Raw genomic sequence first — 15,808 nt, 5'->3', positions numbered from 1 at the left:
CCACAGGTCTGGAGTGGGACCTGAGATTAAAAGTTTCCAACAAGCCCCCAGGTGATGATTCTGCTGAAGGTCTGAGGGCCACACAATGAGTTGAATGGCTGTCATTATGGGGGGAGGGAGGGAGGGGTTTGGTTGGGAAAGCAATAACCCAGTCCTATCCACCTCTCTTCTACTGCATGCAAAATGATGAACTGAATAAGATCTAATTTTCTATGATAGCTCTTTACCACATTCAATACATGGGAAATTTACATAATTCAAACAACACAAGTCTTTTCTCATAAAGGTTCAACTGCAAAAAACTGAAATGATAACAAATAGTATTCAAGAGTTGATTATGTGAGCAAAATGGCTACCAAAGCATTTTTATAATCACTGTATCATTCAAATATAAAAAGAAATATATAATATACTGTCTGTCACTCAGTGGACTAGGGTGTTTGGTTAACACTTCTTTATTTGCTATTGAAATTCTGCCTACATAGAAGAAACACATTCTTCAAAAAAATAAATTACCTCTCACTTCAGAGTTAAATTACCCAACTTCTTTATGTCCATATGCTTTTTAGATGTATTAAGGTTATAGATATACACATCAAAGATCATAATTTTATATTTCAAAATAAATTTGCATTTCCCTTATTATATACTGACCTAATTTTTTAACAATTTTGAAAATAAGAAAGGATTTAATATCATACAGTAGCACAGGAAAAAAATACTGAATTTGGAGTAGGGTAACCTAAGGCTGAATCCCAACCGCACCCATAAAGTGCTGTTCTCTCTGGATCCGATAAGTAAACAACACGTGCTCTCTGGACCTGACTTCTCTTGTCGGTAAAACGAAGGGATTGAACTAAATGTTCTCCAAAGCTCCTAGCCTTTAATACTTTTTGGTTCTGAGTTAATTAATCATTTCATAAATGTAATAAATCAACACTGCTATTAACAAATATAATTAATTTTTAAAAACCAAAAGAAAAAATGAGCAGAATACCAAATCCTCACACTCAGAACATGTAAGGAAATTATATGAATTGAAAAAAATTAAACTATTACTATTTCTCAGGTGAACTTTAATTCTCAAAACTGAACATAAGTTTTAGGGGGGGGAATGGTGCTCTAAAAAACAGGAGAGAATGATTTGAGGAACAGAAAACAAGTCTATGCAACGGTACATTTCCATTTGTCAATTTTAAATCCATCATTTCAGAAGAGAGGATTATGAGATGAGAAAAACCACTAAAATGGCCCTGGAGGAATCATATACTTTACTATAAGTTACAGTGATATATTATGATTAATCGGTATCTACATTTCCCTGACTGTGAATTCCAGTTAGGGAAGCAAAACACAGATTTTCACCACTGATTTGTGTTGGGCAGCTTGAAGTCATTGCCTTGGAACTGTCAGAGAGTGCCCCCCCTTTCCTGCACTGTCAGACAGAGTCCCTGGAGCAAGGAAAGACTTTGGGGCACCCTGCTATTCCTCTTCCACAAGAACAGAGGGTGAAAGCTGCTGGTTTCATGAACTACAGAAAACACTGAAATCCTGTTTAACAACTCCAGTAATAAACTGCTATGTAAATTTCACCTGCTGTTTCAAGCCCACTTTTCAAATTTTCTTCTGGTGTGATCCAATGTGGGATATAAACTGAAGATAAATGAAACTAACCTTTCAGATGAAAATTCAGGAAAAGATTACTTTCCATTGCCTTACTGGAATTCAGATTCAGACAGAGAGAAGAAAATGCTCTCATTGTGTTCAAACACTCATTAACATAGCTAGTCTCTAAATGAAATATCTTTATAGTATTTGTATTAATCATGTATTTTTTAAAGTTTTCTATATTTTATGATGCTCTGACATTTGGGGGACTTTTGGGCAGAGGAGGGATTGTTTCTCTCAAAGAGAGCTAATTCCTAAAGATAGCAAACAACTTGCTGGCATTTCAGGTCTTTGATATGCCAATCAACCAATCCTGTTCATATCCCACTGGACTCTTTTTGTCAGGCTCTGGCAGTCTGGGACGCTATCCTCCTGCCCTAAATCAGCCAGGTATTAGACAAGCAGAGATGGCCCCTATAGCTAAAGACCAAGGAAACTATTCAACCCAGACCATCCTACACCTGTTTGACTTGCTTGCCTGTTTTGCCCATTCTTCACTCCCTTTAAAAAACACAATAAACAGTTCTAGCCAAGATGGAGGCATAGGTAGAAACTCTTCACTTCCTTCCACAACCAAAAGAAGGACAACAACCAATCTAAAGTCACTAAACAACAGAAGTGCCAGAAAATCAAATTGCATGGAACTCTGACAACCAAGGAATTAAAGAAACAGTCAAACAGAAAAACCAGACTGGTAAGAACCCACAATGACACACCAGACAAGGTGAATGAGACCTGTTCAGAAAAACCTCAGTGAGGCAGCTGACGACATGGGTGGGGCTGGCTGAGGGCACAACTGAGACTCAGAGTTGACTGTGGACCACGGTTGCCACAGTGGGAGAAACTCACAGTTTCACATGAGACTTCCATGGAAAGTGGGCTAGAGCCCAGTAGGCAAGCTGCATTTTCTCCTCTCTGGCCCCTCCCCCACAGGCAGTGCCACAGAGCAGCAAGGATGGTGGCCACTATGGGGTGAATACCTAAGGCTCCACCCCCTTACAACTTAACAGGTGCGCTGAGCAAAGAAATATAGCCCAAATGAAAGAGCAGAGCAAACTTCAGAAAGAGCTAGGGAATGAGGAGATAACCAAACTATCTGTTAAAGAGAATTTAAAGCCCTGGTAATCAAAATGCTCACAGAACTAATTGAGCTTGGTTGAAAAATGGAAGAACAAATTAAAGATACCCAAAATGAAATAAAGCAAAATGCTCAAGGAACCAACAGTTACAGAAAGGACTCCAAGCAACAATTTGGAACAAAAGAGAAAAATACACATCCAACAGGAACAGACTGAAGAAAAAGGAATTCAAAAAAATGAAGAGAGTCTTACAAACCTCTGAGACAACCTGAAACGTTCCAATATCTAAATTATAGGGGTGCCAGAAGGTGAAGAACAACAGCAAGAAATTGAAAACTTATGTGAACAAATAATGAAGGAAAACTTCCCCAACCTGGCAAAGGAAATAGACTTACAGAAAGTCTAGGAAGCCCAGAGAGTCCCAAAGAAGTTGGACTCAAAGAGGAACACACCAAGGTACACCATCCTTAAGTTATCCAAGATTAAAGACAAAGAGAGAATCTTAAAAGCAGCAAGAGGAAAGGAGACAGTTACCTACAAAGGAATTCCCATTAAACTATCAGCTGATTTCTCAAAAGAAACCTTATGGGCAAGAAGGGGATGGAAAGAAGTATTCCAAGTCATGAAAGGAAAAGACCTACATCCAAGATTGCTCTATCCAGCAAAGCTATCATTTAGAATAGAAGGGCAGATAAAGTGTTTCCCAGATATGGTCAAGTTAAAGAAGTTCATCATCACCAAGCCATTATTATATGAAATGTGAAAGGGACTTATCTAAGAAGAAGAAGATAAAAAATGTGATCAATAAAAATGACAACAAATTCACAACTATCAACAAATGAACCTAGAAAAGAAAGAAAAACAATGAAAACAAAAACTAAGCAAACAACTAGAACAGGAACAGACTCAGAGAAATGGACATCACATGCAGGGATTTCACTGGGGAGGCAGAAGGGAGAAATGGGGGGAAGATACAGAGAAGAAGAAGCACACTTGGTAGGCATAAAATAAGGAGAGTGAAAAATGGTATAAAAAAAACAGAGAAGTCAAAGAACTTACATGTACAACTCATGGACATGAACTAAGTGGAGAAAAACCTTAGTTCATGATGGAGGATTGGGGGATGCAGGGTGGAGGGGGGATAAAAGGGGGAAAACTGTAGTACTGTAATCAATAAAAACACTTGGAAAATAAAATTTAAAAAATAAATAATAAATAAATAACAAGATAAAGGTTTTTTGCCTACATTTTCCCTTCATTCCTTCTGCCTCCTGACCATCTTTGGTCCCTCCCCGAATGGTCCTCCACCATGGAGGACCACCATGGATGTGCCCTCTCCTTTTGGGAAATGGGAGCTACAAACTCTCTTTTCAATGGCACTTGTCTCTTTATCTGTTAGCCTCACCATACCTGAATAAAATAAAATAAAAATCCCAGGTATTTTAAAATGGTATTTCGTAAGACTTATAAAAAAAACTAAAAAGGGGAAAATATCTAAAATAGCCTTATTAACAACCTTCTATGAGTCCTCCACATATAAATGAATTTCATTGGCTGATGCAAACTATTATTAGTCAGGTATAAGGAAACAAAATGATTTAAAAAAAGAACTACCAAAAATAAGAAACTAAAAAGAAAAAGAAAACCTAAAATAATCCCACCCTAAATAATTTCTCAGTATCTATTTAAGAATATTACAAAATAGATTTCATTACACTATGCCCAAGTTGAAGGCAACCATGGCCTACCTTGTCGGTCTTATCAAGTACAGCTGCTACAATATCAAGTACAACTTCACCTGCTCTGCCTTCAAGGCTCTCTAAGCTCAACCACCCAGATCCACCCTAGTCATCTTACTATCTCATGTGTACCATAGCTCAGAGTTATTGAAATGGAAAGACCCTTAAAGATCTTCTCATTTAAGAGTCTTGTTCTACAAAAAAAGAAGCTGAGCTCCCAATTTGGTGAAGGACTTGTCCTTGGTCAGAGAACTAATGATCACGAGAGCCAAAAATTAAAATGCAAATATTCTTATCCCACAGCCCAACACTCATTTTACAAAACTGCCAAGAGCAACATCTGCTCAAGTCATTATAATCTCATCATATATCACATATGTCATATCTGCTTTCAACCCCGTACCTTTGCTCTTGCTGCTCCTTGGCCCAGACGATCCCTGCTATACCCTTCAACTTTCTTACCTCTTAAGTTTAGTTGCCTAGAGAGAGCACCTGGATGTTAAAATGCAAATAAGTTGTATTCTCTCATATAAGATTTTGCCAAGTTAGATTTAAGAGCCATGTGTTACAACAGAATAAAATATGCATAAATAAATATTTTACTTATTAAATAAATAAAAGCATTAAACATGTACATCTTACTTTTTATCCTTCAAGGTCAGACACAAGCCCTGAATGATTCCACCTTTTCCTGAAGGTTGAATGTGCCTTAGAGCACTAATACGCTTAAGTACTTAGTTGTACTGCATTACTCTAGATAAGTTACTGCTGTTTCATTCAGCATACTAAGCCCTTTAGACAATATACAATGTCTTGCATTTCCATTTATCAAAACTCATAATTCACCAGTCACATACAGATTCATAGATTTTGAGGCATTCAGAGGGAGAGGAAGAATGGTTGCTAACATTTTTTCATTATCAGATATTTAAATACACAGTTAGAGACCACATACTCTATACTTGTATAGACAAATAAAACTTCATATTTGAGAAAGCTGCATTTTAAGAAATTTGAAATTTTATAGCCTACATACACTTTTTATGCCCAGAGCACCCATGTATACAACAAACATCTATGAAATCACCTTGGAAGAAAACAGAAAGCTTAGTTTCCTTCTTATCATATCCCAGTCAATTCTAAAGGTGGTGGGTGGAAAAGGTGGGCAAAGGGCACCAAAAATAACACTTGCGTTTGTTTTGGATGCTGTGAGAAAGTGTATGTTAAGAGGTCTAACAGGACAGCGAAGCACTTGACTTCAAGCCTACAGCAGCGCCATAAAGACCAGTGTGGCAAGTGAAGTTCATCCACTCAGTAGGTTTTAGAAAACAAAGATGTCACAAATTTTAAGGCGAAAGAGGCACTCTCATAGATGCTGTCATAGAAAGTATAAATTGGGATGATTTCTTTAGAGGATGATATAAAAGGCTTATCAAAAATTTAAATGCACATATTCTTTGGGACAATTCTACTGGTAAAATTTTATCTATGAACCAACCAACTGTAAAAACATGCCAAGATATATGAAAGATCATTGGTTGTAATATTGTGTATAATAACAAAAATAAAAATCACCTAAATGTTTACAGTAAGACATTTTTAAAATAAATTATGATACATTCACAGAGGAAATACTGTGCACCACCAAAAACAATGACAAGATCTCAATCTCCAAGATACACTTGAGTGCAAAAAAGCAAGACACAGAAGAAATAAAATGTGAACCCACTTGGACACATGTATGTATGTATGTATGATGTATGTGTAAATATGTGCATAAAGAACATTAGGGTTTTTTAGCTTTTTTTGTTATTGTTGGTTTTTTTAAAGATTTTATTTATTTATTTTTAGAGGGGAAGGGAAGGAGAGAAATATCAATGTATGGTTGCCTCTCATGAGTCCCCTGCTGGGAACTGGCCTGCAACCCAGGCATGTGCCCTGACTGGGAATCGAACCGCGATACTCTGGTTCGCAGGCCCACGCTCAATCCACTGAGCTACACCAGCCAGGGCTTGTTATTGTTGTTTTTGATTCCTATATAGGTACAAAAGAAAACAGAAAGAGTAGTCACACCGTTTGAAAAAGAATTCGAGGTTAGCATGTGTGTTAGTAGGTACAAAGAATCTACACTCTTATCTTCATACCTGTCTGTACTATTTAAATTTTTAATTATGTGCCTCCATTTTGAAAGATATAAATAAATATTTTTGAAATTCTATGAAGAAATAGAGAAAAAACATTAGTCTAGGAGGACATCAATGACACACATTAAGATCAGCATGTAAAAATTATTTGATATCCAAGATATTAAATTACTGTTTCAAAAGCAGATGTTTAGAATGCATCCAACTGTAATTAGTTTGATGTTTTATTTAATCTGCCATGCTATTTTACTTGGTTGACTGAAAATGTCACTTATAAAATCACAAGGGTAACACAGGAAGTACAGGATGTTACTGACATTTCAATCAAAACTCAAACATGATTACAGTGATCAAACTCAAACAGGAGTGAACCCCTTTCTCTCCAGTGCATGCAGCCACAGAAGTGAACCTGCTTATTGTATTAAACTATTAAATTCAACTAATAAAAAAAGGACACTGTAGCTGGCAATAAGCCTCAAACTGGCAGTGCAATGCACAATTCAGTCTTAACGTACATTTTTTTAAAGATTTCATTTATTTATTTTTTAGAGAGGGAGGAAGTGGGAGGAAAACATCACATATGTGGTTGCCTCTCATGTGCCCTGTACTGGGGACCTGGCTCGAAACCCAGGCATGTGCCCTGACTGGGAATCGAAGCTGCGACCATTTGGTTCACAGGCTGGTGAACCAAAATCCCCGAGTCACACCAGCAAGGGTTACATCTTTTCATTTATCTCTTGTGGATATCCTTTAGAATAATTATATGCTCCAAAGATCTCAAAACTCAAATTAGTAATATGGTCCTTTAAGTCATTTTCTTACTATTGATCAAATAAGCCCATTTGCATGAAGACGCCATTAACAATGAGAATATCATTCAATAGATAGTTTTAGAAATCCAGCTATGCAAGGCACCAAGCTGAAACAGTGCCTGAGTAAGTGTTGAGCAGTTCTGGAGTTCAACACGGGAAAATCCCAAGTGGGATGGAAATAATGATAAAAGCATCAGCATTGAGTCAGAAACTGAGCTGGGTTGTAAGAGAAAATTTGGATTTGTGCCAATACAAAAGAGACAACAGGTTAATATCCATGTTGTAAGGCAAAACAACTGAAGTGCTGTGAAGGGGCAGTAATAATTTAAAGAGAAATAATACTAAGGAAAGGAAGAAAATATGTTGAAACAAAGAAGTGGTCTCAAATATTAAACTAAAAAAATTAATAAATATGCAACAGCCATTATTACTTATAACTACAGCCCAATTAGTAGGTGAGATGTGTCTAGCTATTTCCCTAGGACAGTGTTCTCAAACGAGAGCACGTCCCAGAATCACCTGGAGAGCTTGGTGCACTCCACCCCCAGAGTATCTGATTCATCCAGTCTGGAGCGAGGATTTGCATTTCTAACAAACCCCCAAGTGATGCTGATGCTACTGGTTCGAAGACCACTGCTGGAGAATTAACTATCTAAAAATAACTCAGAACACATCAGATATTGTCTCTTCACAGGGTACAACACAGAAAACCCAAAGTACTGAAAAGAATGGCATCCTCACAAACCTGAGACAGGTGTAGCCTCCCAACATCTGGTCCAAGCAACATCATAGAGAGTAAGCTCTCCAGGACACACTTAGAGCACTACACTCTCATGGAACCGGTCTAGCAGATTAAACCAATCGGGACCCCAAGGATAACTGGACCTCAGCCCTAAATTAACCACCCCACCTCCGAGGGAGGCTGATCCTGAGGAGGGTGGGAAGAAAAACAGCTCTATAGCTTGATACAGACCTATATTTAACACTTTAAAACCAAACATAGATCATATCATCACTTGACATGTCTCATTTAATGTGTGGAGTTCAACAAACCACACCTAACCTGGCATTGAACTAAAGAATTTATAACACTGTATCACTTCACCAACGGCAATGTATGAATGCATAACCAAGATCCACATGAAGTCCCCCACACCCACGCTCAGTGAATAATGAGAGCCCATGACACAATGAGAAGGCTCTAATGGCCCACTAATCTGAACACAGTCACCACCGAGTTCTCCTGCTCACTTCTGCCCACCTTGAAATATGTAGGATTACAAAAAGCTGTCACAAGGAAACAACACAGCTAACTAAAGGCATGATCTACACTATACCCTCTAGCTGTCAAGATGCCCGTTAGGTGTTTTTTAGATACAATTAACATTTAAACACTAGACTGAGTAAAGCAGGTTACCCTCCATAATGTGGATAGGCCTCATCCAGTCGGTTAAAGGCCTTATGAGATAAAAGACTGATTTCACCTGAGGAAGAGGGAACTCTGCCTCCAGACGGCCTCTGGAATGAAGATGGCAACATCAACTCTTGTCTGGGTTTCCACCCTGCCTGCCTGCACTGTACATTTCGGACTTGCCAGCCCCCACAATTTCATGAGTCAATTCATGGAAACAGATCTCAATCTCTCTCTCTTCTCCATAAATATCTATACACACAGACACATACATATAATTCATCATTATCAAGTAGGAGCAGAAACTGTGAATAGCAAATCTGACAGGACTGCCAACTACTCCTACTAGTTCTGTTTCCCTGGAGAACCCTGATAAATACAACCCTCTGTAGTTCACAATCTCTTTCCCTTACTTGACAATGATCAATTACTTCCATCTTACTAAAACAAAAGGTCTCCTTTAACTTTTAAAATACACCAGACTATAACACTTATATTCTATGCCAGTATACATAGAACCCAAGCAGTTCTAAAGAACGAATCAGTTCCGACTGACTGATGAAACACCTCCACTGTACTTGCAATAACTATACAATTACCATGTGACTTACCACCCTGAGCACAAACTACAAGGAAGGGTTCAGGAACTGATGTCTTACCAAGCACCGGTCCTGATTCTGATGGTCCTTGGAATCCATACTGAACTTCCTTTTCCTGTTGGGCTGTTTCATTGCTGTGTTAGCATTCCTCAGCAGTGTTTTTCTGCAAAATAGTGCCACATAAAAAGTTCAGAGGTTTTTTGTTCTTTTAGAAGTACAAAAATAAAACCAAAAATAAAAACGTGCTTTCGATTACAATTCTTATAATTGGCTACCATAAATACCTTGATAAACGAGTTGACATAAAAATTTCAGTGTTGATTTTATAGCCCCTAGTGTAATATTAAATTAATGGGGGAAAGAGATGAGTTTGCTACCTCATCTAGAATTTGTATCACAAAGAAAATAGGTATTATTTCTTTTGGTGTAATCTGTCACAAAATTTATGGGTTTTTACTTAGCTGATCTAACCAATTAGATTCACTGCAATCTGCCTGTACAGAACCTATACTCACATGGTCTGACTATCCTCAAGTGTCAAAGCAAAGGTAATCTTGGTAAGAGGTCTTAGTCATACAAGACATAGCCCAGCAATCTGGAACAGAGAAAATAATTTTTTACCAATCAAATTTATCAAGACCATTCTGAAGTACATTAATAAACAGTGGTAGACAGTCTTCGAAAAATTATTTGGAATGAGTTTTCTGGTAAAGCAGGCTAACCATTTGGAAAACCAACCACTAATACTATTCAAGTATCATTTGAGTTATAATTCAAAGTATCATTCACTTTGAATAATTTTAATGACAATAGACATGTAATTTTTAAAAAGTTCAATAGAACTAAACCATTTACAGTCCCAAATGTTTTAGAATCATATTATCCAACTTCTTCCCTGATATTTCCACCTGAAGAAAGGACCCTAAATGTTATAAACTGAATATATTCAAAACTCAGTTCCTCATTTCCCCTCTCACTGCCTCCCAATTCTACCCTCTCTTCCTGACTGCACTAACAACACTGCTGGCCACTCATCTACCTGTACCTGCCCCTTACAATTGTTCATACTGTGCACTACACGAGAGCATCAAGCTAAGGGGCAAACGGAAGTTGAAATCCACCCTGGGCTCTGCACACATGCCATTTCCCCTGCTAGAGGGTTATTACATCTGCCAGGAAGAAAATGCATCTATTCCTAATTCAAACAATGACATGTGGGGGCTAATGTTGCCCTGACTCTGCCTGAACCAAAGACCAGGCAGGAATTAATATCATTTCATCCCTTTACATCACACTCTATACTGTGTCCCCAGGTTCTGCTGAGTTTTAATCTACTGAACATTTTTTTAATTCATCTTCTCCCTCTATTCCTATTAATTCCCTGGTCGCTTCCAATCTTATGCTCCAGTCAACCCAAGAGTTTTGCAGAATACTGGAACACTTACATGCTTGCTGCTTCTCATACCCATACTTTTGCAAGTCCCTCAACCTTGAACACTTTCCCTACTACTCACCCAGCCCTTTTCAACTTCTCTCTCACTCATCCTTTGAGTCAACTAAGACACTTCATATCCTTGAGAAAAAGACTCCCTTACTTATTCCTTCCTGCTCACAATGGACCAAGTGTATCTTACTTAAAATTCATTGTATCTATACTTATCTTTGCCACAGCATTAAACACTTTATATTGTATTTTTATTTGTAGATATTTCTCCCCTTATGACAAAAATTGTGAGCCTTATTCTCCACTGTCTAGGTGAGCAATTTTCAACCAGTGCGCTATGACCGCAAGAATTTTAAAAACATGCAAATACCTAACTATTCAGTCAGGGGTCCTGACCTCTTTCCCCTCAGACTGTCAACTAAAAAAAATAACAACAGCTAACACAACAATAGCCATCTGTGTGAATCAATCAAAATTATACCTGTTTTTTCTCAAATCACCAAAAAACACATTTTTGGTGTGTCACAGCATTTTAATAATTAGTGTATGTGTGCCATGGGAGGAAAAGGGTTGAAAATAGCTGGTCCAGACAGTACCTGGCCCACAGCAGACTCCAATGTGCTTGTTCCAACTGCATAAGCAGTCTCTGAATTACAGAGGAACCTCAAATATTTGAGTACGATGAATATTAGTTTTTGACCCATACATTACTTCTTTTAGAAAGTTTTATGACAACAGTGACATAGGTCTCAAACTTAACTCATTTCCCTTTCTCTTTTATATATAAAAAAACAAAAAACACTTCCTCATATCCATTTGCTTCTAGTCAGATGATATTTTTGTCCTTAACACAGGTACTTACCTACTAAATTCAATAACATCACACTCATTTTGTAGCATGTAAATACAATTTATCACAACTAACTGCCAGTAATACTTTAAACATCTATGCAAATGAACAGCTTAGCCTTGATGTGTTCATTAACATACAACTGCACAAGACATAAGCACTGCCGAGGCTGCCTTGCATCTCACAACTAGCAATACCCCAGGGCTGGTTGAAGTTCAATATTAAAAAGTTAACCCTTGCAATTTAAAGTGTAGCCAATAAGATAAAAAAACATGACATACTTTTAGCTAGACAAACAAAAAAAAGATAAAATTTAAATTACTAAAATCAGAATGAGAGAGGTTACATTAATAATGATCTTATGTAAATCAAAAGGATTGTAAGGAAAAACTAGATGTTTTAAATAGATGTTGAACTTCCTCATCTAATTTAAATCATCTAGAGCTAACAGTAAACTCAACTTGCTGTCAGGTCCAGCCTTTTCCTTCAACATCGCTAACAAATTCTTGCTTACAATCCATTATAATCTCATGAGATCTATTGATAACCAAAACGTTAGTATGTGATGCATGACTTCATGTAAAAAGTCCTAAGGAATCAACTAAAAAAATATTAGAACTATAAGTGACTTCAGCAAGATTTCAGAACTATAAAAATTAGTTATATATCTATACATGAGCAAAAAAGCCCTGAATAAATAAAAGCAATTCCATTTATAATAGGATCAAAAAATAAGTATAAATTTAACAAAAGAATACACAACTTGTAAACTGAAAACTATAAAATATTGTAAAAAGACATTGATGAAGAAAATAAATGGAAGATATTCCTATTCACAGGTTCAAAAAATTAATTTAAAAATGGAAATATTCCCCAATTTGATTTCAGATTCAATGCAAACTCTATGAACAATGGGACAACTATAATAGCATAATCAATAAAATATATTTAGAATTTTTTTTAAAAAGTTTTACTAATTTACTCCAAAAAAAGACAATGATTGAAGCAAAAAAATATTTCTTTGCTACAAATCATGTATGTATTCTACTCATTATTTTCAATAAGCATCCTTACAGAATTCTGATATTATGCACAATGAGGCAAGAAGCAAATGTCATAAAATAAAAAGTACAAAAATATGAGTGAGATAATTTTCTTAACAAATTCTGTCAGGAACACCCTAAGCAAGTTTCTCAAAAGATTTTTAATAAATTAACTCTTCCGTTGAAATGTTTTCAATAGCACCAGATAAGGCAAGGATATTTGTTGAGGGGACTTCTTTAAGCCTGAAGGCCAAAGCCCTAGATAACCATGACCTCCTCCCACATTGTCCATGGAGCCCCTCAGAACTCAAGGAAAACAGATGGCTATTGAGAAGAAACTTACCAAAATAAACAATCCAGCTACAAATTGCATGTAAAAGTTCTGAAAAATGGAATACTGTAGTTCGAAAAAATTATTAATTATGTTAAAGAACAGAGTTAGCTTCAATAAATTAATCTCGATGACTTAAAATCTACTAATAATATGCAAGATAGCCTCCTGCAATATTAAAACTCCATTAACTTAACTAATGACTAAACAGTGAGCTATGTAAAGATAAACTTTATCATTTGCCTTGTATAATGCGTATTCACATTTTGTGAGCATTATACACCGGACTATTACACCCATCATTATACTCATGTATATTGGGCATTCTTATTTTTCCCCCAAAAGTTTAGGCAAAAAAAAGGTATGCATCGTACATGGCATAATATGGTATCCCCAAATGTATGAAGATCAAAATAGTGAGATCTTATTCCAGCACTAGATGCATGTGTAGCGACTTACCAGTATCTTCCTGATTCATCCACAACAGAGTTGGCCACTCCCACTTTCATGGGACCACAAACAAAGGCTACATTAGTCAGCAGCAGGGTTGGGACCTCTGGGCTCCTCCACTGTTCTGTCCCTGAATCACAGCCCACAAAAAAACCTTAAACTTCCATTCTTTTTACCTTACCCTCATGCTATCTGCTCCAAACTCGCTTTACAATTACTAATAAAAGCCACATGAATCACCTGGACTTTCTGTGTCTACACATTTTAAATCAAAATGGGACTGTGCTTGCACAAGACCTGGTGCAAGATGCCATTCACACTCCAAAGAATGTCTTGGGAAGCAGAGGACAATGCTCCCACTCATGAGGAAGCCACAGGCCAACCTTGAAGAGGAGACGGGAATCAACATAGTAAAGACCAGATTTCTCCCAAACCTTATACACACTACGAGTTAAATATCTGAATGTACATCCTCACGTATGGGAGTTCTTTTTAATTTTCTAGTTCAATATAAACATACTTGACTTTTGCTGTACCACTGATATCTTATAAAAATTAGTTTGTACTTGAAACTTCATGTTTGCCTGCTTAAGTCTATCCCAAATACTGTAATGAAGAAACCCCATTTATCTAAACAGAAATGGGGTGACAGGCTGGAGTCTTCGATGTTACTTTATATTTTGGTACTTTCTTATCAATCTTGGATCATTACATGAAATTCCTAAGAATTTATTGAGTCATGTAGCTCAGTGGATTGAGCGTGGGCCTGTGAACCAGACAATCGCGGTTCGATACAGAGTCAGGGCACATACCAGGGTTGCAGGCTGGTTCCCTGCAGGCCAGTTCCCAGCAGGGCACTCACGAAAGGCAACCATACATTGATGTTTCTCTCCCTCTCTCCTTCCCTTTCCCTCCCCTTCGCCTCTAAAGATAAATAAATAAAATCTCAAAAAAAAAAAAAGAATTTATTGAGTCAAACGCCATAAGAGAAAATTTAGAAATAAGTAAAAGCACTAAACAAAAGATCCTGGGCAGTAAGATAACTAGTACATTCTTCCTATTTGCTGATCATTTAATTTTGGTAGCTTTTCCATTACACCGTCCAACCCCATCTTCCTTAACCTGATCTATTCAAATTCCCAGTAGTTAGGATTTGAGAGAGAAAAGAAAAACAGATTGCTCTTCTTAATATGAATGCAAGAGTCCTCCAAATGCTGATTTCCTGACTTTAAATTTGTCAGGATGAGCAGGATAGGATAAAATGGTGGCCCGACTACAATCCGAAAGGCACCCAGACTACAATCAAAACAGCAGACTGACTACAATCAAAACGGTGGGTAATCAAAAGGGCAGATGGACTACAATCCGGAAAAGACGGCTAACGTCCAACCAGAGAGCCGAAAGGGAGGGCTTTGCCAAAACGGATATCCAAGTAGCAACCTGAGTCGGAGGAAAAAACCACCAATGCTGTATTGCCACTTTTTAAAGAGGGGACCAATCCCCAGCTCCCACGGGGAGCCAATGAAAATAAAACCCTGCCATTTTCTCTATTCATGCGGCAACTTCCCCGACCCCACTCTGCGGACTGGGGAACCTCGCCCAGCCGTGCGAACCCCAATAAAGCTCTTTATTGCCTGACTTTGTGGCTGATTGGCATTTCTTTCTCGGAGGAGCCTAAGGAAAACCTTTCAAAATTCCTTAGCAAAATGCTACCTACACACAAGCAACTATGAAAACCTCCTTCAACTGCTGGCCCCAATTATTACAATCAGGACTTTTGAAAAAATTACAGGAAAGTCAAACCACATGCATAAAGGACAAAGATGGACAGGACTTTCTGGTCACTAATAGATAAGTCAGTTGTCTAACCATACAGACTATGTAAGATGTATAAACTATCACACAACCAACAGAACAGAATTACTTATACACATCCAACCACTAAAAGCTTTGTCTTCGGGCTGACTTCATTTAAGGCCTCGAAGTTCAGAACTTAATCTCATTATCTCACAGTCCTCTTGCAGTTCCTATGACGACACAAAACTGCAGCTACTAAAAAGTTCCCTAAACTAAACCACGGACAAGTAAAGACAAAGCAGGGCAAACCAAACAAAAGGTAAGGTCTCTTTCACAGTCTTATCTACCTTTCTCCTCTATCAAGGTGGAGAAACTAATCTCACTATAAATGATGAAGCTTTAAGCTCTATGAATTAATGACTTCATTTAAAAAATAAATGA

At 37.4% G+C, this 15,808-nt stretch overlaps 1 protein-coding gene across 1 annotated transcript in view; it reads right to left on the bottom strand.

Moving 5' to 3' along the window:
* L3MBTL4 (L3MBTL histone methyl-lysine binding protein 4) overlaps positions 1 to 15,808 on the bottom strand; it is a 435,810-nt gene that overhangs the window by 361,385 nt on the left and 58,617 nt on the right. The window contains exons 2-3 of the mRNA XM_053664334.1: positions 9,968 to 10,047; positions 9,513 to 9,615 (exon numbers count right to left, since the gene is read on the bottom strand). Coding sequence (XP_053520309.1) covers positions 9,513 to 9,584 — 72 coding nt within the window. The 5' untranslated portion in view covers positions 9,585 to 9,615; positions 9,968 to 10,047. The remainder of the gene's footprint in view (positions 1 to 9,512; positions 9,616 to 9,967; positions 10,048 to 15,808) is intronic.

This window comes from Artibeus jamaicensis, unplaced genomic scaffold, assembly GCF_021234435.1.
Source record: "Artibeus jamaicensis isolate MK-2021 breed Jamaican fruit bat unplaced genomic scaffold, CSHL_Jam_final contig_354, whole genome shotgun sequence".
Lineage (NCBI taxonomy): Eukaryota > Metazoa > Chordata > Mammalia > Chiroptera > Phyllostomidae > Artibeus > Artibeus jamaicensis.
The sequence above is the reverse complement of the archived record's forward strand: the minus strand, read 5'-3'. Positions and strand labels throughout refer to the sequence as shown.